This window comes from Muntiacus reevesi, chromosome X (genome assembly GCF_963930625.1).
Source record: "Muntiacus reevesi chromosome X, mMunRee1.1, whole genome shotgun sequence".
NCBI lineage: Eukaryota > Metazoa > Chordata > Mammalia > Artiodactyla > Cervidae > Muntiacus > Muntiacus reevesi.
The window spans coordinates 140993247-141015060 of record NC_089271.1 but is presented as its reverse complement, the minus strand read 5'-3'; the positions used below and the strand labels follow the sequence as shown (position 1 = coordinate 141015060).

General features: G+C 36.6%; 1 protein-coding gene across 3 annotated transcripts in view; it reads right to left on the bottom strand.

The window, feature by feature from the left end:
* ACSL4 (acyl-CoA synthetase long chain family member 4) overlaps nt 1-21814 on the bottom strand; it is a 68966-nt gene continuing 47152 nt past the window's right edge. For all 3 annotated transcript variants that reach the window (XM_065916296.1, XM_065916298.1, XM_065916297.1), the window contains exons 10-16: nt 18972-19111; nt 17813-17985; nt 16069-16143; nt 13469-13660; nt 11919-12033; nt 9024-9181; nt 1-2929 (exon numbers count right to left, since the gene is read on the bottom strand). In XM_065916296.1, coding sequence (XP_065772368.1) covers nt 2772-2929; nt 9024-9181; nt 11919-12033; nt 13469-13660; nt 16069-16143; nt 17813-17985; nt 18972-19111 — 1011 coding nt within the window. In that variant the 3' untranslated portion in view covers nt 1-2771. The remainder of the gene's footprint in view (nt 2930-9023; nt 9182-11918; nt 12034-13468; nt 13661-16068; nt 16144-17812; nt 17986-18971; nt 19112-21814) is intronic.

Below are 21814 nucleotides of genomic sequence, written 5' to 3'. Positions count from 1 at the left end.
TTGATAACATGGGTGGATTTATTTCTTAAGATTCGAGTGCAAACTTAAAAACCAGAGCAAAGCTTTTCATCAAGGAAAACATGAAAATCTAAGTAACAATCCGGCAATCGTGCATTTGAACAGAAAATACAAATATGAATACATTCTAATTTGTAACTACATTTGAAAATTAAAATATTTCTCTCCAAATCTCAAATATCCCACAATCTTTGTTTTCATCTTGCTATTCCAGAAACATCTGTAATGTGCCATCAGGAAAATATAGGCAAAGATTATTAATCAATCTTTATGACCATAGAAACATTCTTAACTTCTAACTTTTTGAATCATTCATCTGTATCTCAGTTCCAAAAAGTGATACAATTATATCTCCACTCCAGAAAAAAAAGAATCAATACAAATACCAAGGAGGCAAAATACTTTCACATAAAGCAAAAGTCACAGGTGTTTGACTTAGAAATGTACATACTTGTAGGAAATTTTGGAGGCAAGATACTTTCATGTAATTAAAGCAAAAGTCACAGGTGTTCGTCTTAGAAATGTACATACTTGTAGGAAATTTTTAAAGTACAACTTTATTTGATGGCTGACATGTAATAATAACAGTGAACAATTTAAACCGGTATAAAAATGTAGGATCAAAATCTGTAGGCTCAAATACTTGAAAAGTCACCATGAATATGGAAAGATCTGTTTACATAAACAAGTGTATTTTTTGATGAAAAATCACGGGGTAGTGGCATCTCCCTGGTCCCTTAACAATATTTGGATTTTCACAAAGAATTAGCAGCACCCATCCTTAAGTGTTAACTACGTGTTTCTAAAGGACCCATACAACAGATTAGTTGGCAGTGTTCTAGCGTTTGGGAGATGGGAGTGGGTGGGGGTGCAAATATCTGAGTATGTATGCATGCACTCACACATTTTAAATCACCATTCCAAAAGGGGAGGTCACATACTAAAAAAGTCTAAGTACATCTTCCTTAGAGGGTCAACAGTGGGCCAGGAACAGCAGAAGCTGAACAGTAGTCTACTTGTAAGAATGGTTTTTCACTCTTCAAAGGCAATTTGGGAAGAATGAGAATACTCACATACACATAACTTCAGGGGGCCTTGCTTCAAATTTTACATTGCAGACACTGAACATTCTTTACAAAAACCTTCATTCTTGCTTATAATAACACCAGATGATTTTTCCTTTTAACCACCATATACATAATATTTAAATATTTTCTTTATAAATATTCTAGAGCAAAAAGAATGTGTTTTGTTGCAGTGGTGGCCCACAACTGTACAAAGCAATATAAGCAACATATATATATAGGCATATATATATATGTATATATATATAAAATGACTAAGAAAAAAGTGCAAAGAATAACAGTATTAAGAAGTTTTGTGGGGTTGTTTTTTTTTACAGTAACTATGGTTCAAGTGTGACTATATTTCAGGGATATATAATCCCAGATTTCAATTAAAGATTCAAAAAGAAGCCCACACACAAAGTTACTGCACAAATATCAGTCCCTTATTGAGTAACTTCCCTTCTCCCAAATCCAGCATTTCCAGTTTCTAAACTCTTCTTACAAACAGGAAAAAAAGTAGTAACAGTGTTCTTCCCTTTAACTTCCCCAAATTCGTCCAAGTTAATTAATCATTCATAGATTTAAACAAGATAGCAGGGAATTCATTTATCATAATCCGCTTTGCTAAAATTAAAGCAAAATGAAATGCTTTTAGAAATATAAATTGATCAAGAATCAAATCAGCAATAGCAAACAGACCTTAAATTATGAGTGTGATATAATACACTTTAAAATCAATCCCTGTTATCAAAGATAAATTCAGAGTCTAAATCCTTTCCCAGGTTCAATGCTATGCAAGGGTCAGGATTCTAAATACTCAGGATATCATCACCTTTTCTAACAGAGAAAATGCTCCCACTAAAATTTGATTAAATTTCTATCGTTTTAACTCTTGATTTCAGTCTTATTTTGAACAAACAGAGAAAGGCAATTTTCAGCATTTTGAAGATGTACTTTTATACTTAAGCCATTCAAATAATTAGTTACTGATTTTTCATCTCCAAGTTTCAAATAACAGTTCAATTTCCCTTTAAATGTATTACTAGATATTTTTTGGTGCATTTATATGTTTTTATTCTAACTTCAGGCACTGTAATTATTCACAATATTATAATGATTCTACGCCTAACCTACACAACAATTATGAATCCTAAAATGATTTCCAATGTTTTTATTTGATTGCGCATATTATATTACAAATCAAGACAAATGGTTGGAAGAGAATTTTAAAGCCCTGCAGCACTTCTGCTTTGAGTAGTTAATACATTTTTTTGGTCATGCTTAATATTTAAGCATCTTCTGAACTAGGAAGACAGTAGATGTTGGAAGTTGCAAATTTCCTCAAACTACATTCTACTCCAGCTCTAATTTATTTTGTTCAACATTAAATTTTTTTCTTTAATGAAACAAGTATAATCTTAGGCCAATTTTTAAAAACAGAAAGTTTTGTTCTAAAATTAATAACACAGCTACAGGGATATAACTTTTCAATTTCAGCTTCACTAGAACTATGGAAACTAGTTAAAGTAGACTTAATCACTTTTGGTTTTGATTTTTTGTTACTATGTCTTTAGAACGATACACTTTACATTCTAACAGACAATTCAACGACACGAGGCTTAAAACTCTAGAACCAAAAAAACACCAAGCCACCTTCTGCACAACTGTAAATATGAGCTCAGCATTTTATTTGCCCCCATACATTCGCTCAATGTCTTTGAGGTAATGGTTCTTCAGTTCCTTCCTTTTCAGTTTGAAAGCATCAGTGACCAAACCAGTTTCAGGGGTCCAGGGCTCTGGGCTTAAGCGAACCTTGATTGGAATTTCAAATCGCTCCAGTTTCACTGAAATGAGAAGTGTGGGGGCAGGGAGAGGAAAGGGGGAGAGAGGTAGGAAAGGAGGGGGAAGAGTGAGAGAGAGAAACAATAAAACATGAATTTTGCAGGATTTAGATGATGTAGGTGATGAGACAAACTTACTTAATGGTATGTTATAGTTAATTAAATACCACCACCTTGTAATTTCATTTTATTCTTCTCAAAGTACACATCAATTGTTTCAGTTGGATGGTTTTGGTCTATGCAGTTTTTTTCCCTAATATATATGTCCCCAGGCGGTGCAGTGGTAAAGAATCTGCCTGCCAGTGCAGGAGATGCAGGTTCCATCCCTGGCTCGGGAAGATTCCCCAGAGAAGGGCATGGCAACCCACTCCAGTGTTCTTGCCTGGAGAATCCCATGGACAGAGGAGCCTGGCAGGCTACAGTCCATGGGGATGCAAACAGTCGGACACAACAGAGTACACACACACACACTATATATATGTGTGTGTGTAGACACCCTCTGATTTAGAGTCTATCTGCTGCTCCCTCTGCCTCGAATGGCCTTCCCTATTGTAGCTGCACAGCTCACTTCCTTACTTCATCCAAGTGTCTGTTCAACTGCCACCTCCTCAAAGAGGATTTCCCTGACCACTCCTAACAAAACAGAAGTCCCTTTGTCTCTCTGTATCCCCTTATGCTATCTTTTCTTCAAAATACTTATCACCACCCCATACATTGTATATGTGTCTCACTTATTAAAATGTAAGCTTCATGAAAGCAGGGGTTTTGTTCTATTCACTGCCATTCACAGGCTACACTGAGCCCTCAAGAAGCACATACATGTTTATTCACTCATTCCACAGAAAATTAGCCTCTAGATAACTGTTCTTCAGAAACTTTATTATAATTCAAATAAGAATCAAAAGGGGGTTGTGAATTTCATACTTTTAAACGATACAAGAACTGATGTAGCACATAATGGGTTTGAGTTAGACAATACATGTTGAAAGAAATATAAGAAAAATGGTGAAAATAAAGAGAAGCAATCAATATAGTACTCAATAATTTTAAATTTCAATAAGTTATATTCAGTCAAGTTACTTATTATTAATACAATGTCTTCTTTAAGATTCTGAAGACCCACTACTAACAGTAATGTTAATCTACAGATGAGCTTTATTTTATATGCTATCATTTAAAACAGCAGTTTTGAAGACACAAACAAACATTGGCATGCTTTAAAACTACTACTAAACAGCCTTAGGTAACTTTAGGGATAACTTGGTTTTAGTAATAGGCACAAAGAACTCAAATTCAATGAAGCTTTTGTTCTAAGGCTAGTCTAAGTTTTATGAAAGCTTGGTTGAATTATTGAGTTTCTCATTAAAATAAGAGAAAAATATAAAGCTGAGTATGAAAAGTAATCTTTTGAACTACTTAGAACCAACTTCCTAAAAGTGATGCCTAAAAAGGTAAATAAAAGGATATGAAACTTGTTTCCCTGGTGGCTTCCCTGGTTGCTAAGATGGTAAAGAATCCACCTGCAATGCAGGAGATCCAGGTTTGATCCCTGGGTCAGGAACATCCCCTGGAGGAGGGCATGGCAACACTCTCCAGTATTCCTGCCTTGAGAATTCCATGGACAGAGAAGCCTGGCAGGCTACAATCTATGGGGTCGCAAAGTGTCGGACATGACTGAGCGATTAACACTATTAAAATTTGTTCAAATTAACTGTATCTACTCCAATGATATATTACAGCTCAGTTACACAGAGGTCCCTGAAATAAGGCCAAATCTGAATTTCAAGGGAATAACTCAAGTATTGATCGGGCTCCAAAATCTTTTATTTTGTATTACTTTCCCTGCTTACCTAGGACCTATTTCAGAAACACTGACAATGACACAAAGCAGGCATATTATTTCAATTGCACACAAGCAAATAAAGCATACATATTTTTTAAATGCTGCATCAGAGGTTTCCCAGTTTTGGAAACACCTAAGCATTATCTAGTACCACAAGTTATAGGGAACAAGAGGCAATCACACAGTTTCCTATAAAAAGGAAAAACTGCCAACAAGTGAAAAAGATTAGAGGAGACAATTTTTATCATGGCATTTTATCAGAATTACCTAGGACATTATGAAATGTGACCTGAAGGTGGCAGCAAATGTCAGTTTTTTTAGCCAGTGATAATTGTCAAATCACCCCAAAACAATTATTTTGCATTCTTATCAATACCTTGCACTTACATTTAAAACATGAAGAGGCCTGCTGTGAACAGTGCATGATCTCAGGCAGATTTAGCTGAGAACAATGAAAACTATTTTATACTTTTTTGCCTTAGTCTCTGAAATTAGGGCTTCTTTGGTGGCTCAAAAGTTAAAGAATGGGAGACCCAGGTTCTATCCCTGGGTTGGGAAGATCCCCTGGAGAAGGGAATGGTTACACACTCCAGTATTCTTGCCTAGAGAATTCCATGGACAGAGGAGCCTGGTGGGCTACAGTCCATGGGGCCACAAAGAATCAGACACAACTGAGTGACTAACACTTTCAGTTTCTGAAATTATAATCTGAAGCAAAAGATTAGTAAAATAAATCTTTTGTGGCACAGACAAGCTCTTGAGTTATACAGACTTAACTCATGATTACTGTTCATTAACCAAATCATGAATTAATTGTTCAGTTTCATGCCCATTCCAAACATAGGAAAGTTATGTAGATGTATTAGATCCTAGAATATTATTCCATTTTCCAGCCTGAAAAACTTTCCTTATTATTGCTTTCACATAGTTAAATATTCAATGATGAATTATTCAAGTCACATTCTAGTCCATTAGTACTTTGAGAGTGACTAACAGCCTATTGGGGCTTCCCTGGTGGCTCAGCCTATTGACTGAAGTTGTTTTTAAAATATTACATTTAGACACAAGTGCTCAGGGTTGGTGCACTGGGAAGACCCAGAGGGATGGGATGGAGAGGGAGGTGGGAGGGGAGTTCAGGATGGGGAACACATGTAAATCCATGGCTGATTCATGTCAATGTATGGCAAAAACCACTACAATACTGTAAAGTAATTAGCCTCCAACTAATACAAATAAATGAAAATAAATAAATTAATTAATTAAAAAAAAAGAAATTTAATGGCTAAGGATTCATACTAATAAAATAATTACATAAGAAAATAAATTGACTGGGAGGCAAGAACAGGTGAGGGTCTATTTGTTTAACAGTAGAGGGAAAAAGTCTAACAAGTAGATACTCCTATACTGGAATACTATTTAGGTAAAAAACATGGTAATGCAATTCTATATCTACTGACTTAGAAGAAAGTAGATGACTTTGATACGTTAAGTATATATACCATATGTAATGTCACCACCCAAAGGTAAGTATATCAAGTGATTTTTGCTTCCTCCTTTAAATTTTCTGTATTGTCCAGTAGTTTAGAATGCATATAGGTAACCTATCCTCAGAAAAATGATATTTTCATTTTTTGGAGGGACGGCAACAGGTTAAACTAGGTTAACAGCTTCCAATTAAGCATGAAGAGTACACAGTTTATACAGGTTCCTCTGGAAAATAAAGAGTTTGAAAATAATTTTTTATATTAAAAAGGTATTAACCTCACAGGAAAAAAAAAAATAGAAACTCGAGAAAGAGGACAGTAGGTGAGAGGACTCAACAAAATCTTAGAAGACCAAAAGCAAATGGGCTAAAAAGCTAATTGTTGACATTGAAGGACACTGACAGAGGCAAACCGACTTCCGGAGCCCACAGACAGAAGCTACAGGGGCCAAAGAGAGAGAGAGAGGCACACTGAAAACAGGAGGCTGACCCCCGCCTCTTTTTTTTTTTTTTAATTAATTTTATTTTATTTTTTTTTTATTAGTTGGAGGCTAATCACTTCACAACATTTCAGTGGGTTTTGTCATGCATTGACATGAATCAGCCATATAGTTACACGTATTCCCCATCCCGATCCCCCCTCCCACCTCCCTCTCCACCCGACTCCTCCGGGTCCTCCCAGTGCACCAGGCCTGAGCACTTGACTCATGCATCCCACCTGGGCTGGTGATCTGTTTTACCCTAGATAATATACATGCTGTTCTTTTGAAACATCCCACCCTCACCTTCTCCCACAGAGTTCAAAAGTCTGTTCTGTACTTCTGTGTCTCTTTTTCTGTTTTGCATATAGGGCTGTCGTTACCATCTTTCTAAATTCCATATATATGTGTTAGTATGCTGTAATGTTCTTTATCTTTCTGGCTTACTTCACTCTGTATAATGGGCTCCAGTTTCGTCCATCTCATTAGAACTGATTCAAATGAATTCTTTTTAATGGCTGAGTAATATTCCATGGTGTATATGTACCACAGCTTCCTTATCCATTCATCTGCTGATGGACATCTAGGTTGCTTCCATGTCCTGGCTATTATAAACAGTGCTGCGATGAACACTGGGGTGCACGTGTCTCTTTTAGATCTGGTTTCCTTGGTGTGTATGCCCAGGAGTGGGATTGCTGAGACCCCCGCCTCTTTAGAGGACAGTTCTCACCCTTCTCTTCCCCAACCAGGCTGGAGACAGGTGTGCACGTGTGCTAAGTCGCTCAGTCATGTCCAATTCTTTGTGACCCTATGGACTGTAGCCTGCCAGGCTCCTCTGTCCATGGGATTCTCCAGGTAAGAATATAGGAGTGGGTTGCCATGCCTTCCTCCATGGGATCTTCCCAACCCATGGATCAAACCTGCATTTCTTAAGTCTCCTGCATTGGCAAATGGGTTCTTTACCACTAGTGCCACCTGGGAAGCCCCAGCTGAACTAGAGACCCTGGACTCAAGGACACCAGGTACAGTAGAGGGAGGGTATAAAGCTGAAAACCTAAGAATTCAGTGAGGGGAAGATCTATGTACCCCAACCCCAGCCCCGAGTCCCTTTTGTGGCTGCCAGAAAACTGACACTTAGGTTAATATCACTCCAGGGAAGAGAGTGGAGAAGTCTTCTTTGCAGAAGCAGTACTACCCAAGACATTAACATTTGAGTAACTTTTCATGAAACCCAGTAAGTTTTCCAAATAGCTTTTTAGTACCTCATTCTCAAATATGAATGGACAAAGGTCAGCAGATGTATGTGAGGCTAACCAAAGCAAGCAGAAAGTGGAACTTGGAGGAAACAGAAACAGTAACAGGAGAAGAAAACTTCATAGAAGTTATCCTCAGAGGATGACTGCACCCATGAAAGAGCAACTGGAGCTACTAAAAGGACACCGAGAAAGCAGGAAAGAGCTCTTGAAAATTTAAATTCTGTTATTAGAAGCTGGAACTTCAATAGACTGAAGCAATGATAAAATTGAGGGATCTGCCAGAATATAAAACAAAATGGAAGAGACAGAATACAAAAGAAAAAATAGATATGAAAATAAGAGGATGAATGTAGAAGGTCAACAGTCATATAAAAGTAGTCCCAGATAAAAACATGAATCCAAAACTTAAAGGAGGGAAAGACTATGAAAGAAAAGCAAACACACAACAAAAGGTAAATGGGTATTTCCCAGGAACAAAGAGTAGAGATTTCTAGATTAAAAGGGCCCACACCAAGTAAGTATACACAATAGTAAATGATAAAAGATTCACACCAGGGCACATGTGAAAGTCGCTCAGCCGTATCCGACTCTTTGCAACCCCATGGACTATATAGTAAATGGAATTCTCCAGGCCAGAATACTGGAGTGGGTAGCCTTTCCCTTCTTCAAGGGACCTTCCCAACCCAGGAATCAAACTGAGGTCTCCTGCATTGCAGGCGGATTCTTTACCAACCGAGCTATCAGGGAAGCCCAATGAGAACAAAGACAGACCATTCCAAACACACGCTAGATGACCACTTAGCAGGGATGCTGTGACATTCAATAAAGAACTAGATAGGTTACTTCACCATATAACATTTAAAGATCCTTTCAACAAAAAAATTCATTATATATAATTTAAGAGTCAGGTTTTTCAAAAAAGAAACTTGTATTTTATTATCAAAACAAAACAAATAGACATCTTGAAAAGCCTAATGCATAGGACCTCATCAAATAACTTTTGAGGACTTCAGAAGACAAAAAATTTCTTACTTACTGGTATTTGCAGCTTCTCTAATCTCTTTCAGTATTTCAGCTTCCATGGCAGGGTTATTGCAGATATCAACCCAAGTTCCTTCTACCCCTTTCTGTTGTGCCAAAAGTGTCAGCCTTTGCTGATTAGGAACCACAAAACTTATCACATAGGACTGGTCACTAAAAATTTAGATAATAAAACAGAACAGAAATTAAAACATAAATTCAACAAAAATAGTACACGTAAGTCCAAATACATATTTCTCTTGTTACAAGTTCATTAAGAAGTAATAAAGCCCATAGTACTGCCATAAACACAGACATATAGATAGACCAATGGAATAGAATACAGTTCAGAATAAATCCTTGCATATATGGTTAAATGATCTTCAACAAAAGCACCATGACCACTCAATGGGGAAAGGACAGTCTCTAAAACAAATGGTGCTAAAAGAATTGGATATCCACATACAAAGGAATGAAGCTGCATCTGTATCTTATAGCACATAGGGAAATTAACTCAAAATAGATCAAAGGACCTAAACATGTAGGAGTTAAAATAATAAAACACCTTGAAGAAAACAAGGGGAAAGATTTATGACATTAGATTTGGCAATGCTTTCTTAGATATGATACCAAAAGCACAGGCAACAAAAGAAAAATAGATGAAGAGTACAACAAAAATAAAAAATTTTCTGTGTATCAAAGGTTACGACAGAGTATAAAAAGGCAATCTATGGAACTGGACAAACTATTTGCAAATGATATGTCTGATAAGGGGTTAATATCTAGCATGTATAAAGAATTCATACAACTCAATAACAACAACAAAATAATTCTATTAAAAAATGGGCAAAGACCTGAAACCATAAAACTCCTAGAGGAAAACAAAGGTGGAAGCTTTTTGACATAGGTGTGGTAATGATTTTTTTAATTAGACACCAAAAGCAAAGACAACAAAATCAAACAAGTAGGAGCATATAAAATTAAAAAGCTTCTGCATGGCAAAGGAAGCCATCAACGAAATGAAAAGGCCACATACAAAATGGGAGAAAAGCATTTGAAAATCATATCTGATACAGGGCTAATATCCAAAATACATAAAGAATTCATGCAACTCAAGAGAAAAAAATATTCAGTTAAAATAGGTATGGGGATCTGAATAGACATTTCTCCAAAGAAGACATACAGATCAGATGGTCAACAGGTACATGAAAAGGTGCTCAATACCAGGGAAATGCAAATCAAAACCACAATAAGATATCACCTCATACCTGTTAAAATGGCTATTATCAAAAAGCCAAGAAATAACAAGTTTGAGGGAGGATGTGAAGAAAAAGGAACACTTATGCACTGCTGATGGAAATGCAAATTGTTGCAGGCACTACAGAAGACAGTATGGAGGCTCCTCAAAAAATTAAAAATGGAACTATCATATGATCCAGTAATCTAACTTCATGGTATAAATCCAAAGGAAATGAAAACAGGATATCGAAGAGATAGCTGGTCCATGTTCACAGCTGCATAGTCCATGTAGTGGACTGCATGCATTAGTCCATAATAGCCAAGATACAGAAACAAATGTCTATCAGTGGATGAACGGATAAAGATGTGGTGTATATGTACAATGGAATATTACTAAGCCATGAGAAAGAAAGAGATTCTGCCATTTGACTGCACTAGATACCTTGAATAAACAGAATCATATGGTGCTTATCTTTTTGTAACTGGTTTATTTCACTGAGAATTTCCCTCAAGGTTCATCTATACTGTAGTATGTATCAGAATTTCCTTCCTTATTAAGGCTGAATAATATTCTAGCCAGTCACAAAAAGATAAGCATTGTATGATTCTATTTATTTAATGTATCTAGAGTAGTCAAATTCACAGAAACAGAAAGGAGAATGTTGGTGGACAGGGGGTGGGGAGGATGGGGGGAAGGAGGAAATGTGGAGTTGTTTAATGGACATTGAGTTTCATTTTTGCACAATGAAAAGTTCTGGAGATTGGTTGTACAACAATGTAAGTATACTTAACCCTAGTGAACTGTATTAAGAATGCCCATTATACAGAGTGAAGGAAGCCAGAAAGAAAAACACCAATACAGTATACTAAGGCATATATATGGAATTTAAAAAGATGGTAACGATAATCCTGTATGAGAGAGAGCAAGAGAGACACATGTATTGAACAGTCTTTTGGACTCTGTGGGAGAGGGCAAGGGCGGGATGATATGGGAGAATGGCATTGAAACATGTGAATTATCATATGTGAAACGAATCGCCAGTCCAGGTTCGATGCATGATACAGGGTGCTCGAGGCTGGTGCACTGGGATGACCCAGAGGGATGGGATGGGGAGGGGGGTGGGGGGGGTTCAAGATGGGGAACACATGTACACCCATGGTGGATTCAGGTCAATATGGCAAAACCAATACAATGTTGTAAAGTAAAATAAATAAATAATTTAAATAATAAAAAAAAGAATGGTTAAGATGGTGAATTTAGGTTTTGTGTTTTTTATAATTAATTTTTTAAAGGGAGTAATAAAGTTCAGAAAAATAAACCATGTTAACATATAAAGAAAGAAAATGGTTCAGTCTCTCAGGTTTTTTATTTAGAAAACTTATACTAGCTGTGTTACCTTCCTAGGAAAATAACTTATGCTAAGTTTCAGTTGTTATGGATGTTAAATCAAATAACTGTTGTGGCATAGCAAGACATTGTAGGTGGTCCATAAATGGTTAAAATGTCTGGATTATCTCAAATGACCTTTAAGCTGTTGAATTCAAGAACTTTCATAAAATGTATAACATTCCCCAACTCTAAAAGTTTAATGTTTTCCTTATGATTGTATCAATATTTTCCCCATTATCCTGTTATTGTAAGTATATGAAACAAATGCAACTTTAGAATTACCTTTTGGCAAAAGCACAGATGTTATCAATAAGTGGACAGTTCTTTAGTGCAGCTTCTACTTTCCCAAGAGACACATATTCTCCTGCTTGTAACTTCACCAGATCTTTCTTACGGTCTGTAAGTCATGAAGCACGTTAGCTTACCCACAGTACAGGTATGTACAATTTTGATTTCCTTTCCATCCCATCGCCTTAACCTTTAGTTATAAAGATACTTCTAAAATCCTGTTATATAGAATGCCTGCTCACACACATCAGTTAAAAAGAAAACGCCTACTTAAAGAAGTACTGGCTAAAATGTTACATCTCACACCAAAAGTTTTTCTTTTTCAATTTTTTATTGTTAAAATGACTGTGCTCTAATAACATGCTGGCACACGATGGCACAGCATGGCTAATCATCAGGTTGTCTTACATCCCTACTCATAGGCTGGGAACCCACTCTACATGCCAACAGAGCCAGTCTTTGATTCTAGCACAATTAAGGATCAAGGGGAAAAAGGCAATGAGGAGGTTACAGGTTCTAAATCAAGCCATGCTTCCTGGAAATTTCCCTGGCAGATCAAACTTCTAGGCAAAGAACCAGATTTTTTCAGGAAATCTCCGATTCTATTCAGGTCACATATGGGTCCAGAGACAGATTTAAATGGACCACTGTAGATATGACTGAGGAAATTTTATGACTTGAAAAGAGCCTGAATGAGACCCAATACTGTGATCGGTATTAGATAGTCAAGTATTTAACTTTTGCCTGATTAAAGTGAGTAGTGTAAGGGCTATTTTGGAGTAGCTTTGAACTTCAAAGTCTATTCTAGTAGGCTCAATAAAGGCAGTGCCAAGCCAATTGACATTCTCAGAATAGATTAACGTTGAGAACTGAGATGTGTTGGCCAAAAAGTTCATTCTAAGAGTCTAGGCTAGTTAGAGTCATATAAGTGGCCACTAGGGAAAATAATGTGTCCACAATGCCTCTTGGGTGGGGAGGTAAATGGTGAGGAAGCCCTAGAATAGGGTATGTTGCAGTACATGGTTATATGGAACCAAATGTAGTTGACAAAAAAAAAAGGAAAAAACCCACAAAGAAACAACCAAAAATCCCTCTTCTGAAGCAATTTTTGTTTTCTCATTACCAACTGCTATCTTCCTGCTTTTCAACATGGTATTTAAAAAGAAATGGTTGTTTGCTCATAGAGCACCAACAATAATGCACATAATTAAAAAGTCACATAGGAGGAACACTTTTAGAAATTTCAAATTTATGTCTGCCCACTCTAATGTTGGTTCTGCTACCACTTACTAAGGTGAAGGCACTGCCCTGCTCTAAGCATTTTATACATATAAATTCATTTCATCCTAACAAAACCCCTACCAGGTCAATGTTGCTGTCCCTATTTCACAGATGGAGAAGCACAGACATTAATTAAATAACATGTCTAAAGTTTAAACCAATAAAACCATCATCAATGTTATTTACGACCTGACCAATATTACCTTTCATAGTTGTTGAAGTTGCAAAAACTACAGAAAAGCACAAAAAGAGAACACACTGACCGATAATCTGTAAACACCCATCGGGATGGAATTCTCCAATATCACCAGTGCAAAACCACCTTTGGCCATTTTCATCCACAGAATAATCCTCAGCTGTTTTCTCCTCATTTTTAAAATATCCCATGGAGATATTCTTTCCACCAATTACGATTTCACCTCTGGGGTTTGGCTTGTCATGAATTGTATAACCGCCTGGAGGTCATAAAAGCTATTTAGTTACTGTTTCAAAACAAAATTTACTTGCATTAATTATTAAAGATCCTTTGCTAATATTTTTCTGCTGGTCAAATTTTACTTCACTCTACAGGAGCATATCAGTTAATATTTACTGAGCTTTGTGTGAGGATAGAGGGTGACTGTGACTGCAGAAGTACCAACCCATTTGAAAATTTCACACTTAGAACATCATTAGAGCTTAGGGTTCACAGATGTCTACTAAAATAAAATCACCCCCAAGTAGGATAATACTTGAAGCTGTTATAAATAAATTATTAATATGTTGATATAAAATGTCTTTCAGATATATTGTTTTAATCAAAGAGAGCAGTTTGAGAGTAAGTGCTCTCAAAGGCAACATCATGAAGTAAGAAAGCGTTAGTCGCTCAGTCATGCCCAACTCTTTGCAACCCCATGGACTGTAGCCTGCCAGACTCCTCTGTCCATGGAGTTCTCCAGGCAAGAATACTGGAGTGGGTAACCATTCCCTTCTCTAGGGGATCTTCCTGACCCAGGGATCGAACCTGGGTCTCCTGCAGTGCAGGCAGCCTCTTTATCATCTGAGCCACCAGAGAAGCTATGAAGTGAGAGGGAAACTGTTATTTTCTTCACTTTGACTCTGGCCAGTCATGGCTTTAAAAGTGAAAGCACCGAAATCATTGACAATGAGTACTGAAACATTTTATCACACTCATTACTTGTTTTATTGCTGAACAAAGCTTACTCAAAGGAAAACAGAATTGATAAACTGAGATTCTGGTTAGATTTTAGGTCATAAAAGAATTAAAAGCAGAGTTCTTCCCAGCTGTTAGCTACTCTTACAAATTTAAAACAATTCAATATTTCAATATGACAAAACTCACTGTGTGTAAAGCATGGATATCATTCGTATTATATAAGGCAAAGATTCTTTCATAGCAAGGAAAACTCCAAACATGGACCCACTCCCCACAAAACTGACATCAAAGCCCAGTACCAGAAAAATCAGAAAATAAAAATTAAAGGCAAAATTATCCTTACTAAGTTTTATAATATACCATGTTTCTCTGATTTGACTGCTTAATAAATAACCCACTGAATACAGCAATTTTGATGCTCATGCCCAATATAACATAGACACACAGCCCCTATATTTTTTCAAATTTTCATTCTAAAGCTGGAAAGGCACTACCATGGGAGAATGGAGGAAGACTTATTGTCAACATGTAAAATACCTGGGAATGAAACTGGCTTTTCAACATAGTATTTAAAAAGAAATGGTTGTTTGCTCATAGAGCACCAACAATAATGCACATATAATTAAAAGTCACATAGGAGGAACACTTTTAGAAACTTCAAATTTATGTCAGACAAAGCCCATTCATTTTCTTGGGTTTGAACAACCTAGGAGATATGTACAACAAGATAACTGGTCCTTTAAAATTTCAGTCTATGGCTCCATCCTAAGGTGAATACTCCCTTTTCAAAAGTTAAGCTTTGATTTTTTTTTAAACAGACAATAATATTGTACTATATCCATCAAACTTGCTTAGAGACTAAAAATTAATGATCCCATCCACTAAAAAGAAAAGGCAATTATGTAATGTAACAGAAATGCTGAATGTCATTACAGCAACAATCATATTACAATATATAAAGGTATCAAAATAACATGCTGTATGTCTTAAGTTTACATATTATATACCAAATACAGTAAATTAAAAATAGAAGGAAATCTTAAGCTTTTTAATTACTCTTCATCTGGCATGCCTAGGTTGTTAATTATTTTGCAATTAATGAATATACTTAATGTTTTTTCACAATTTCATCACAGGAAGACTGTGTTACTTTTGCCTTCAGCTGATTTACAGAAAAGGATTATCACTAATGTCTGTAAAGCACAGGTCTCCTAGAAGTGGTTCACCTTCTACAGTTACTTATAAAAATTAAACTATACAAAGCTAGACAGTGGATTCTCAACTATAAAAATGTTTGCTGGGGTGAAGAGCTAAGAAGTTGGGAGCGTGTGTGTGTGTGATTAGTCACTGTATCCCCTGAAAATCTGGGGTTTTTCAGCCCAAATCTACTCACTAGCAAACTCAAGATTCAAAGGATAGGACATTTATCCTTCTCTGAACCCAGGAAATGCCCCATTAAGAACGTTTTCCTCTTTACCATCCATCAAGTAGTCCCAAGTTCAGAATCTTCATGCCTAGATTCTGGAGATTTTCTTCTTCTATTGGGAACCTAATGATGTTACTGAACAAAAAGCACAAAAAACAAGCAACAGCAAAGACTCACTTGCTACCACTGACAACCTAACACTTTTAAAAAATGGAAGTCTAGAGGCTCATGGTGATTTTCAGCATATCTATAAACACTAGAGTTTGTCATAAAATGCTTACCTTCCTGCCAGTCTTTCAGCTTAATTTCACAACAAATAAGAGGGGCCCCAACTCTGCCAGTGGTATAGTCAGTAACTATAAGGGAAGTGTAACAAGGATATTAATTAGTGCATGACATTTCACTGATATATTGTCCTTTTGTAGTATGTGATTATTGCATGCATTAATCAAGTATTTATGGACAACTTATTATGTACCTTAGCATTACATTAAACACTGTGAGGAAAACACAGTAAAGGTAAGGACACCCTGCCCTCACCAAGCTTACAAACTACCTGGAGAGAAAAGCACATTAAATAGTAAACTGCATGGTTCTGAAGGTGAGCACACTAGCACCTTGGAGGCTACAGAAAGGTCAACATAAAATGAAATGGCTGGGAAAGACTTAATTGAAGATGAGAAGATGGCTGAGACCAGACAGCAAAAGGGGCATTCCAAGAGAAGGGAACAGAAAATACAAGAGAGTAAAAAGATTGGCTTGTCTGGAGAAAAGAACCCAGGTGTATACACAGGTGGGAAATAATGATGAATAGGTACAATGGTGCCAGGTTAGAGATGTTTGAAATCTAGGTTCACCAGGTATGAAGCAGTGTTTGAGGTGGACATGTCTAACAAAAGAATACAGGATGAATCAGAAGTGATATAATAGAAGCAGACACAGCAGTTGAAAGGCTGTTACTTCAGGACATGGTAAAGCAATAAAAGGTGAGATGCCAAAGGTGGCAGCCAGGGGAGGGAGCAATCCCCAATGGAAAAAATGGGGAGATCGGGTGAAATTAAAAGATATTAAAAATAAACAATCCAATGACTTCGAAGCTAATGCCCTGAATGGTTTTATCACCGACTCAATGGACATGAGTTTGGGCAAGCTCCGGGAGTTGGTGATGGGACAGGGAAGCCTGGCGTGCTGCAGTCCGTGGGGTCGCAAAGAATCAGACATGACTGAGCAACTGAACTGAATAACACTGTCATACAAAATCTTGCAATGGACAGATGGTTTTGGACGGTGGCATTGACTTTGGACAGGAGTTTAAAGTGAAAGCGAGATAACAAAAAAGAATTGCTCTACTCCATTGTTTCACAACCCAGGAATACTTGGCAACAACTAAAGATATAATTCATTGTCACATCATCTGGCAGCTATGTAGCAGGCTAAATATCCTACAACATGCAGGAGCAGTCCCAACAATAAAGAATTATCTGGTTCAAAATCTCAACAGTGCTTAAGTTGAGAGACCCTGCTGTAGGCTGCTGAAAACAACAGAAGACTGCAAACAAGAAGTCAGGATAGGAACATAGATTCAAGAGGGAGCACAAAAGTGTAAAAGCAGAAACTAACAATGTCATAAAGCAACTCTACTCCAATAATAATTAATTTAAAAAAAAGAAAGCTGGGAGAGAAAAAAAGTGATACCTAATCCAAGAATGCAGTGCTCTGAGGAAGTGATCATTTTAGAGAGAGATTATAAGACCAGGGTGACAGAACTTTGAGGACAGACAATGTGTCATAAATATTTATGAGGCTTACAAATAAAGGGTACACATGGCTCAATTAGAAGTTTCTAAAACTAAAATATGTCGACTTGCAAGGAATCTAATATTACTTAAGAGGTATAAAGTCACCACGGTTCCCAACAACAATTATAATTATATAATTATTTGCCATGTTAAAAATGCTGATGTTCAAACACAACATTATAAAGCAACTATACTTCAATAAATTTTAATTAAAAAAAAAACTTACCTTCAGTAACTGTCCCAGCACCACACGTTTCTGTTAATCCATAACCCTGACCAACTGGGCAGCAGAAGCAGACATTCATAAATCGCTGTGTCTGCGGAGACAGGGGTGCTCCACCAGACAGCATCATACGGACATTCCCTCCCAGCAGAGCCTTCACTTTTTTAAACAGTATCCTTGATAAAAAGGGATGACAAATTATTTTTAAAAATCTTTTATTGGAAGATAATTGCTTTCAATATTGTGCTGGTTTCGGCCACACATCAACATGAATCAGCCACAGGTATACATGTGTCCCCTCCCCTTGAGCCTCACTCCCATCTCCCATCCCATCCCACCCCTCTAGGTTATCACAGAGCACTGGGTTGAGCTGTGTGTGTCACACAGCAAGTTCCCGCTGGCTATCTATATTTTAATGCATGCATAGATTATTCTTGGTGACGCACTAATTCAGAGCCTCTGGAAAAGATGGCTCAACTTTGGTTGAACATCTAAATTTTGGGACCATTGTGATAATGAGAGGTGATCAAAGCAACAACTAGTAACACCTTAAAAAATGCTAGAAAAACCCTGAAAAATTCAAAAAGAAAACTGTATGGTGTTGGGAAACTGCTTTGACACATAGTAAATGAAAGAAAAGGATTATGTCAAATGAAAAAACGTAAAGTTATCTTTGGAACATTTTGTCATCTATCTTATTTCCCTTCCAATGAAAAATGCTTCCTCATCTTGACTCCCCAGCACTACACTTAAAGTAACCGTTATAATCATATGCTTAATATGCTATTTTATGAATACAATAAATCAGAAACCTTCACACAAAATAAATATTGAAAATCACTTTTTTAGTTAGATCACTTTTTTCTCAACTATCTTGAGAAAAGGTCTACTCTAGTTTTTCTTCATGAGACCAAACTTTATAATTAAATCTTACATATGTACGCCAATTATTAAAACTTGTTAAACTGCCAAGATTAGAGTTCAAGGTCCTCTGCTTGCTATATAAGCAACAAAGCTTAGAAGTAAGAGAGAAATTCAATGTTATGATCATGGTGGCGATGCTCAAACTAAATTAACTTGTCATTTACTTATTCATCGTCCAGATATTAAAACACAAAAAGATTTAAAGGCTCAAACTACAGAGTCTGTGAAATATACTCACAGATTGCAAAGTGGTGCATCATATCCCTTTTTGATCTGTTCCAATTTGTAATCATACCCTATCTTGAACAGAGTTTTCTGAATATAATTCATCTCTTGGACTTTGCTCATAACATTCTTATAAATTCTATCCATGATTTCCTGAAAGGTAAGCAACATATTAAATAATATGAAAAGAACTACACGAACACTGAGATAGCCTTTAGTTGAAAATACTTTATTTACAAAATCTTAATAGTCTTTAGCATAATGGAAACATTTACTTTATAGGGGTTTCTTCAGTTCTATACACTAACTTTAGCTAAAATTTCTTACAAGAATTCCCTGGAGGTCCAGGGGTTAGGATTCAGTGCTTTCACTGCCATGGCCGAGTTCAATCCCTGGTTGGGGAACTAAGATCCTGCAAGCCAATTAATTGGTGTGGCCAATTAATAAATATATTGAATGGAAGTGTTTTAAACATTGACTAAATTGATGCTTTTGAACTGTGGTGTTGGAAAAGACTCTTGAGAGTCCCCTGGACTGCAAGGAGATCAAACCAGTCCATCCTAAAGGAAATCAGTCCTGAATATTCATTGGAGGGATTGATGCTGAAGCTGAAGTTCCAATACTTTGGCCACCTGATGCAAAGAACTGACTCACTGGAAAAAACCTGATGCTGGGAAAGACTCAAAGCAGGAGGAGAAGGGGACGACAGAGGATGAGAAGGTTGGATGGCATCACCAACTCAATGGACATGAGTTTGAGCAAGCTTCAGTAGTTGGTGATAGACAGGGAGGCCTGGCGTGCTGCAGTCCATGGGGTCACAAAGAGACAGGACTGAGCGACTGAACTGACTTGAACTGAAAGTATAAATAATTCATCCACATGTCACATAAAAATAACTTTAAAAAATTTCTTTTCTTTTAAATATATTCACTTGTTCTCAAATAGCACTAAAACATCCAACAATGTTGAATATAATCCTAATGTTGTTCTTACTACTACCTTGTGACTCTTACAGCCTGGCAGAGAGTTTTACAATTTCATAAAATTATTTCCTTATACACGAGGCATTCCTATTCCATCTTAATAGAAGCTAAGTTAACAACAACAAAAGGATTCTTGCTCACAGCTCTTTGGAAAATTAGAAGTAGTTCAAGGTTTGGGATATACTAACTACCAAGCTAATACACAGAAAACAGAAAACAAACAAAACCAACCAACCAGTAAAGGCCCCAACTATCACTGTATCACTAGATGATGTTTCTTTGGCATTGCTTAGCACAAATCAACAAGAATTATTACATAAAGCATACATATTTATACCTAGCTTTAAATATTTAAAATAGCAAGTAATGTAAATTCAGTTGTGCTACATGAATAACTCTATGGATGGCTCTTTCAATGCTAGAACAGAGTCATTCTCAAATGAGGACAGCAGAATCAGCCCTTACATTATGTTCAGTGAAATAAGTCAGACAGAAAAAGCCAACTACTGCATGATCTCATTTATATGTGAAACATAAGAAAGCCGAACTCATAGCAACAGAGAATAAATTGGTGGTTGCCTGTGTCTAGGTGGTGAGGGAAATGGGAAAATGTTGGTCAAAGGGTATAGACTTCCAGTTGAATAAGTCTAGAAATCTAATGTACACCATGACTGTGATCAATAAGACTGTACTGTATACTTGAAAGTTGGTAAAATAAAATCTTAAATGTTCTCTTCATAACACACAAACGGTAACTATGTGAGGTGATAAATGTTTTAATTAACATTGTGGTAATCGTTTTGCAATACATCTGTATATCCAACCATCACATTGTAGACCTTAAACTGACACAATGCTGTATGTCAATTGTATCTGAATAAAGCTGAGGAGCGAGGGTAGCATGGCAACTCAAGTATGGTACAATGTTGTTTCTCTCCATTTCCTCGAAAAGAATCACTATCGGATAAACTGAAATCCTTGTTTATATCTGTGATTGAGAAATCCCAAAGACTCTCTAAAAGGGTTTTAGCATCCTATAACTATTCCTCTTAAGAAAGTGTATGGTATGCAAATGACAATCCATGTAGTACAAGTACACCTAAAATTAATATAATACCATACCTTAACTATATTTCAATCTGAACCCCCACCGAGGGAAATAAATTGTATCATGTGTATTCTACCAATAAATCATGTACAAGTCATTTTTTTGAAAAATATGTTGGGTGGAAAAGAGCATATGGGAATGAGACGGATGTGTGAGAACTACTTCCAACACTAGATACCAATCACAGATACAGAAAGGCCTTAATGAGTAAAGAACACAACCCTGTTGCAACACGCTGGCAGGGTTTATTGTTAGCACATTCAGTCACCCTCTAACTCGACCTAATAATATTACATGACATTCAATACAGTCATTACTTATAAGTAGTGATTTACTGTGAATTCTCATCATGTATGTGAATATTACAATACTAAATGTATCTTTTATTCTGACTCAGGAAATAAACTGAGAAAATAGAGTCTATCAGAAACAATTCTCAATAAAAAAATTTTTTAAAGGTTTATTTATAGAAGAGTGGAAGGAGCTAAGGGAACCAATAAGGTATGGTAAAGCATCAGTGAACTAGCAACATAGGAGATGGTTTACTATCTCTAGGTCTGAAGAACTGAGAGGAGAGAAGTATTACTGGAATCTGATGGAGGACCGTTGCCATGGGAAAGACCTGGTTAGAGCCAATAGGAAAGAGACTGTCCAATGAGCACCTGGCAACAACTGCCAAAAAGGGCAGCTTAGCAGAGAAGAGGCAAAGTCAGTAAATAGGCAGACCTCTCTTTCCGTCCTCTGATCTCTCATGAGCACCAACAA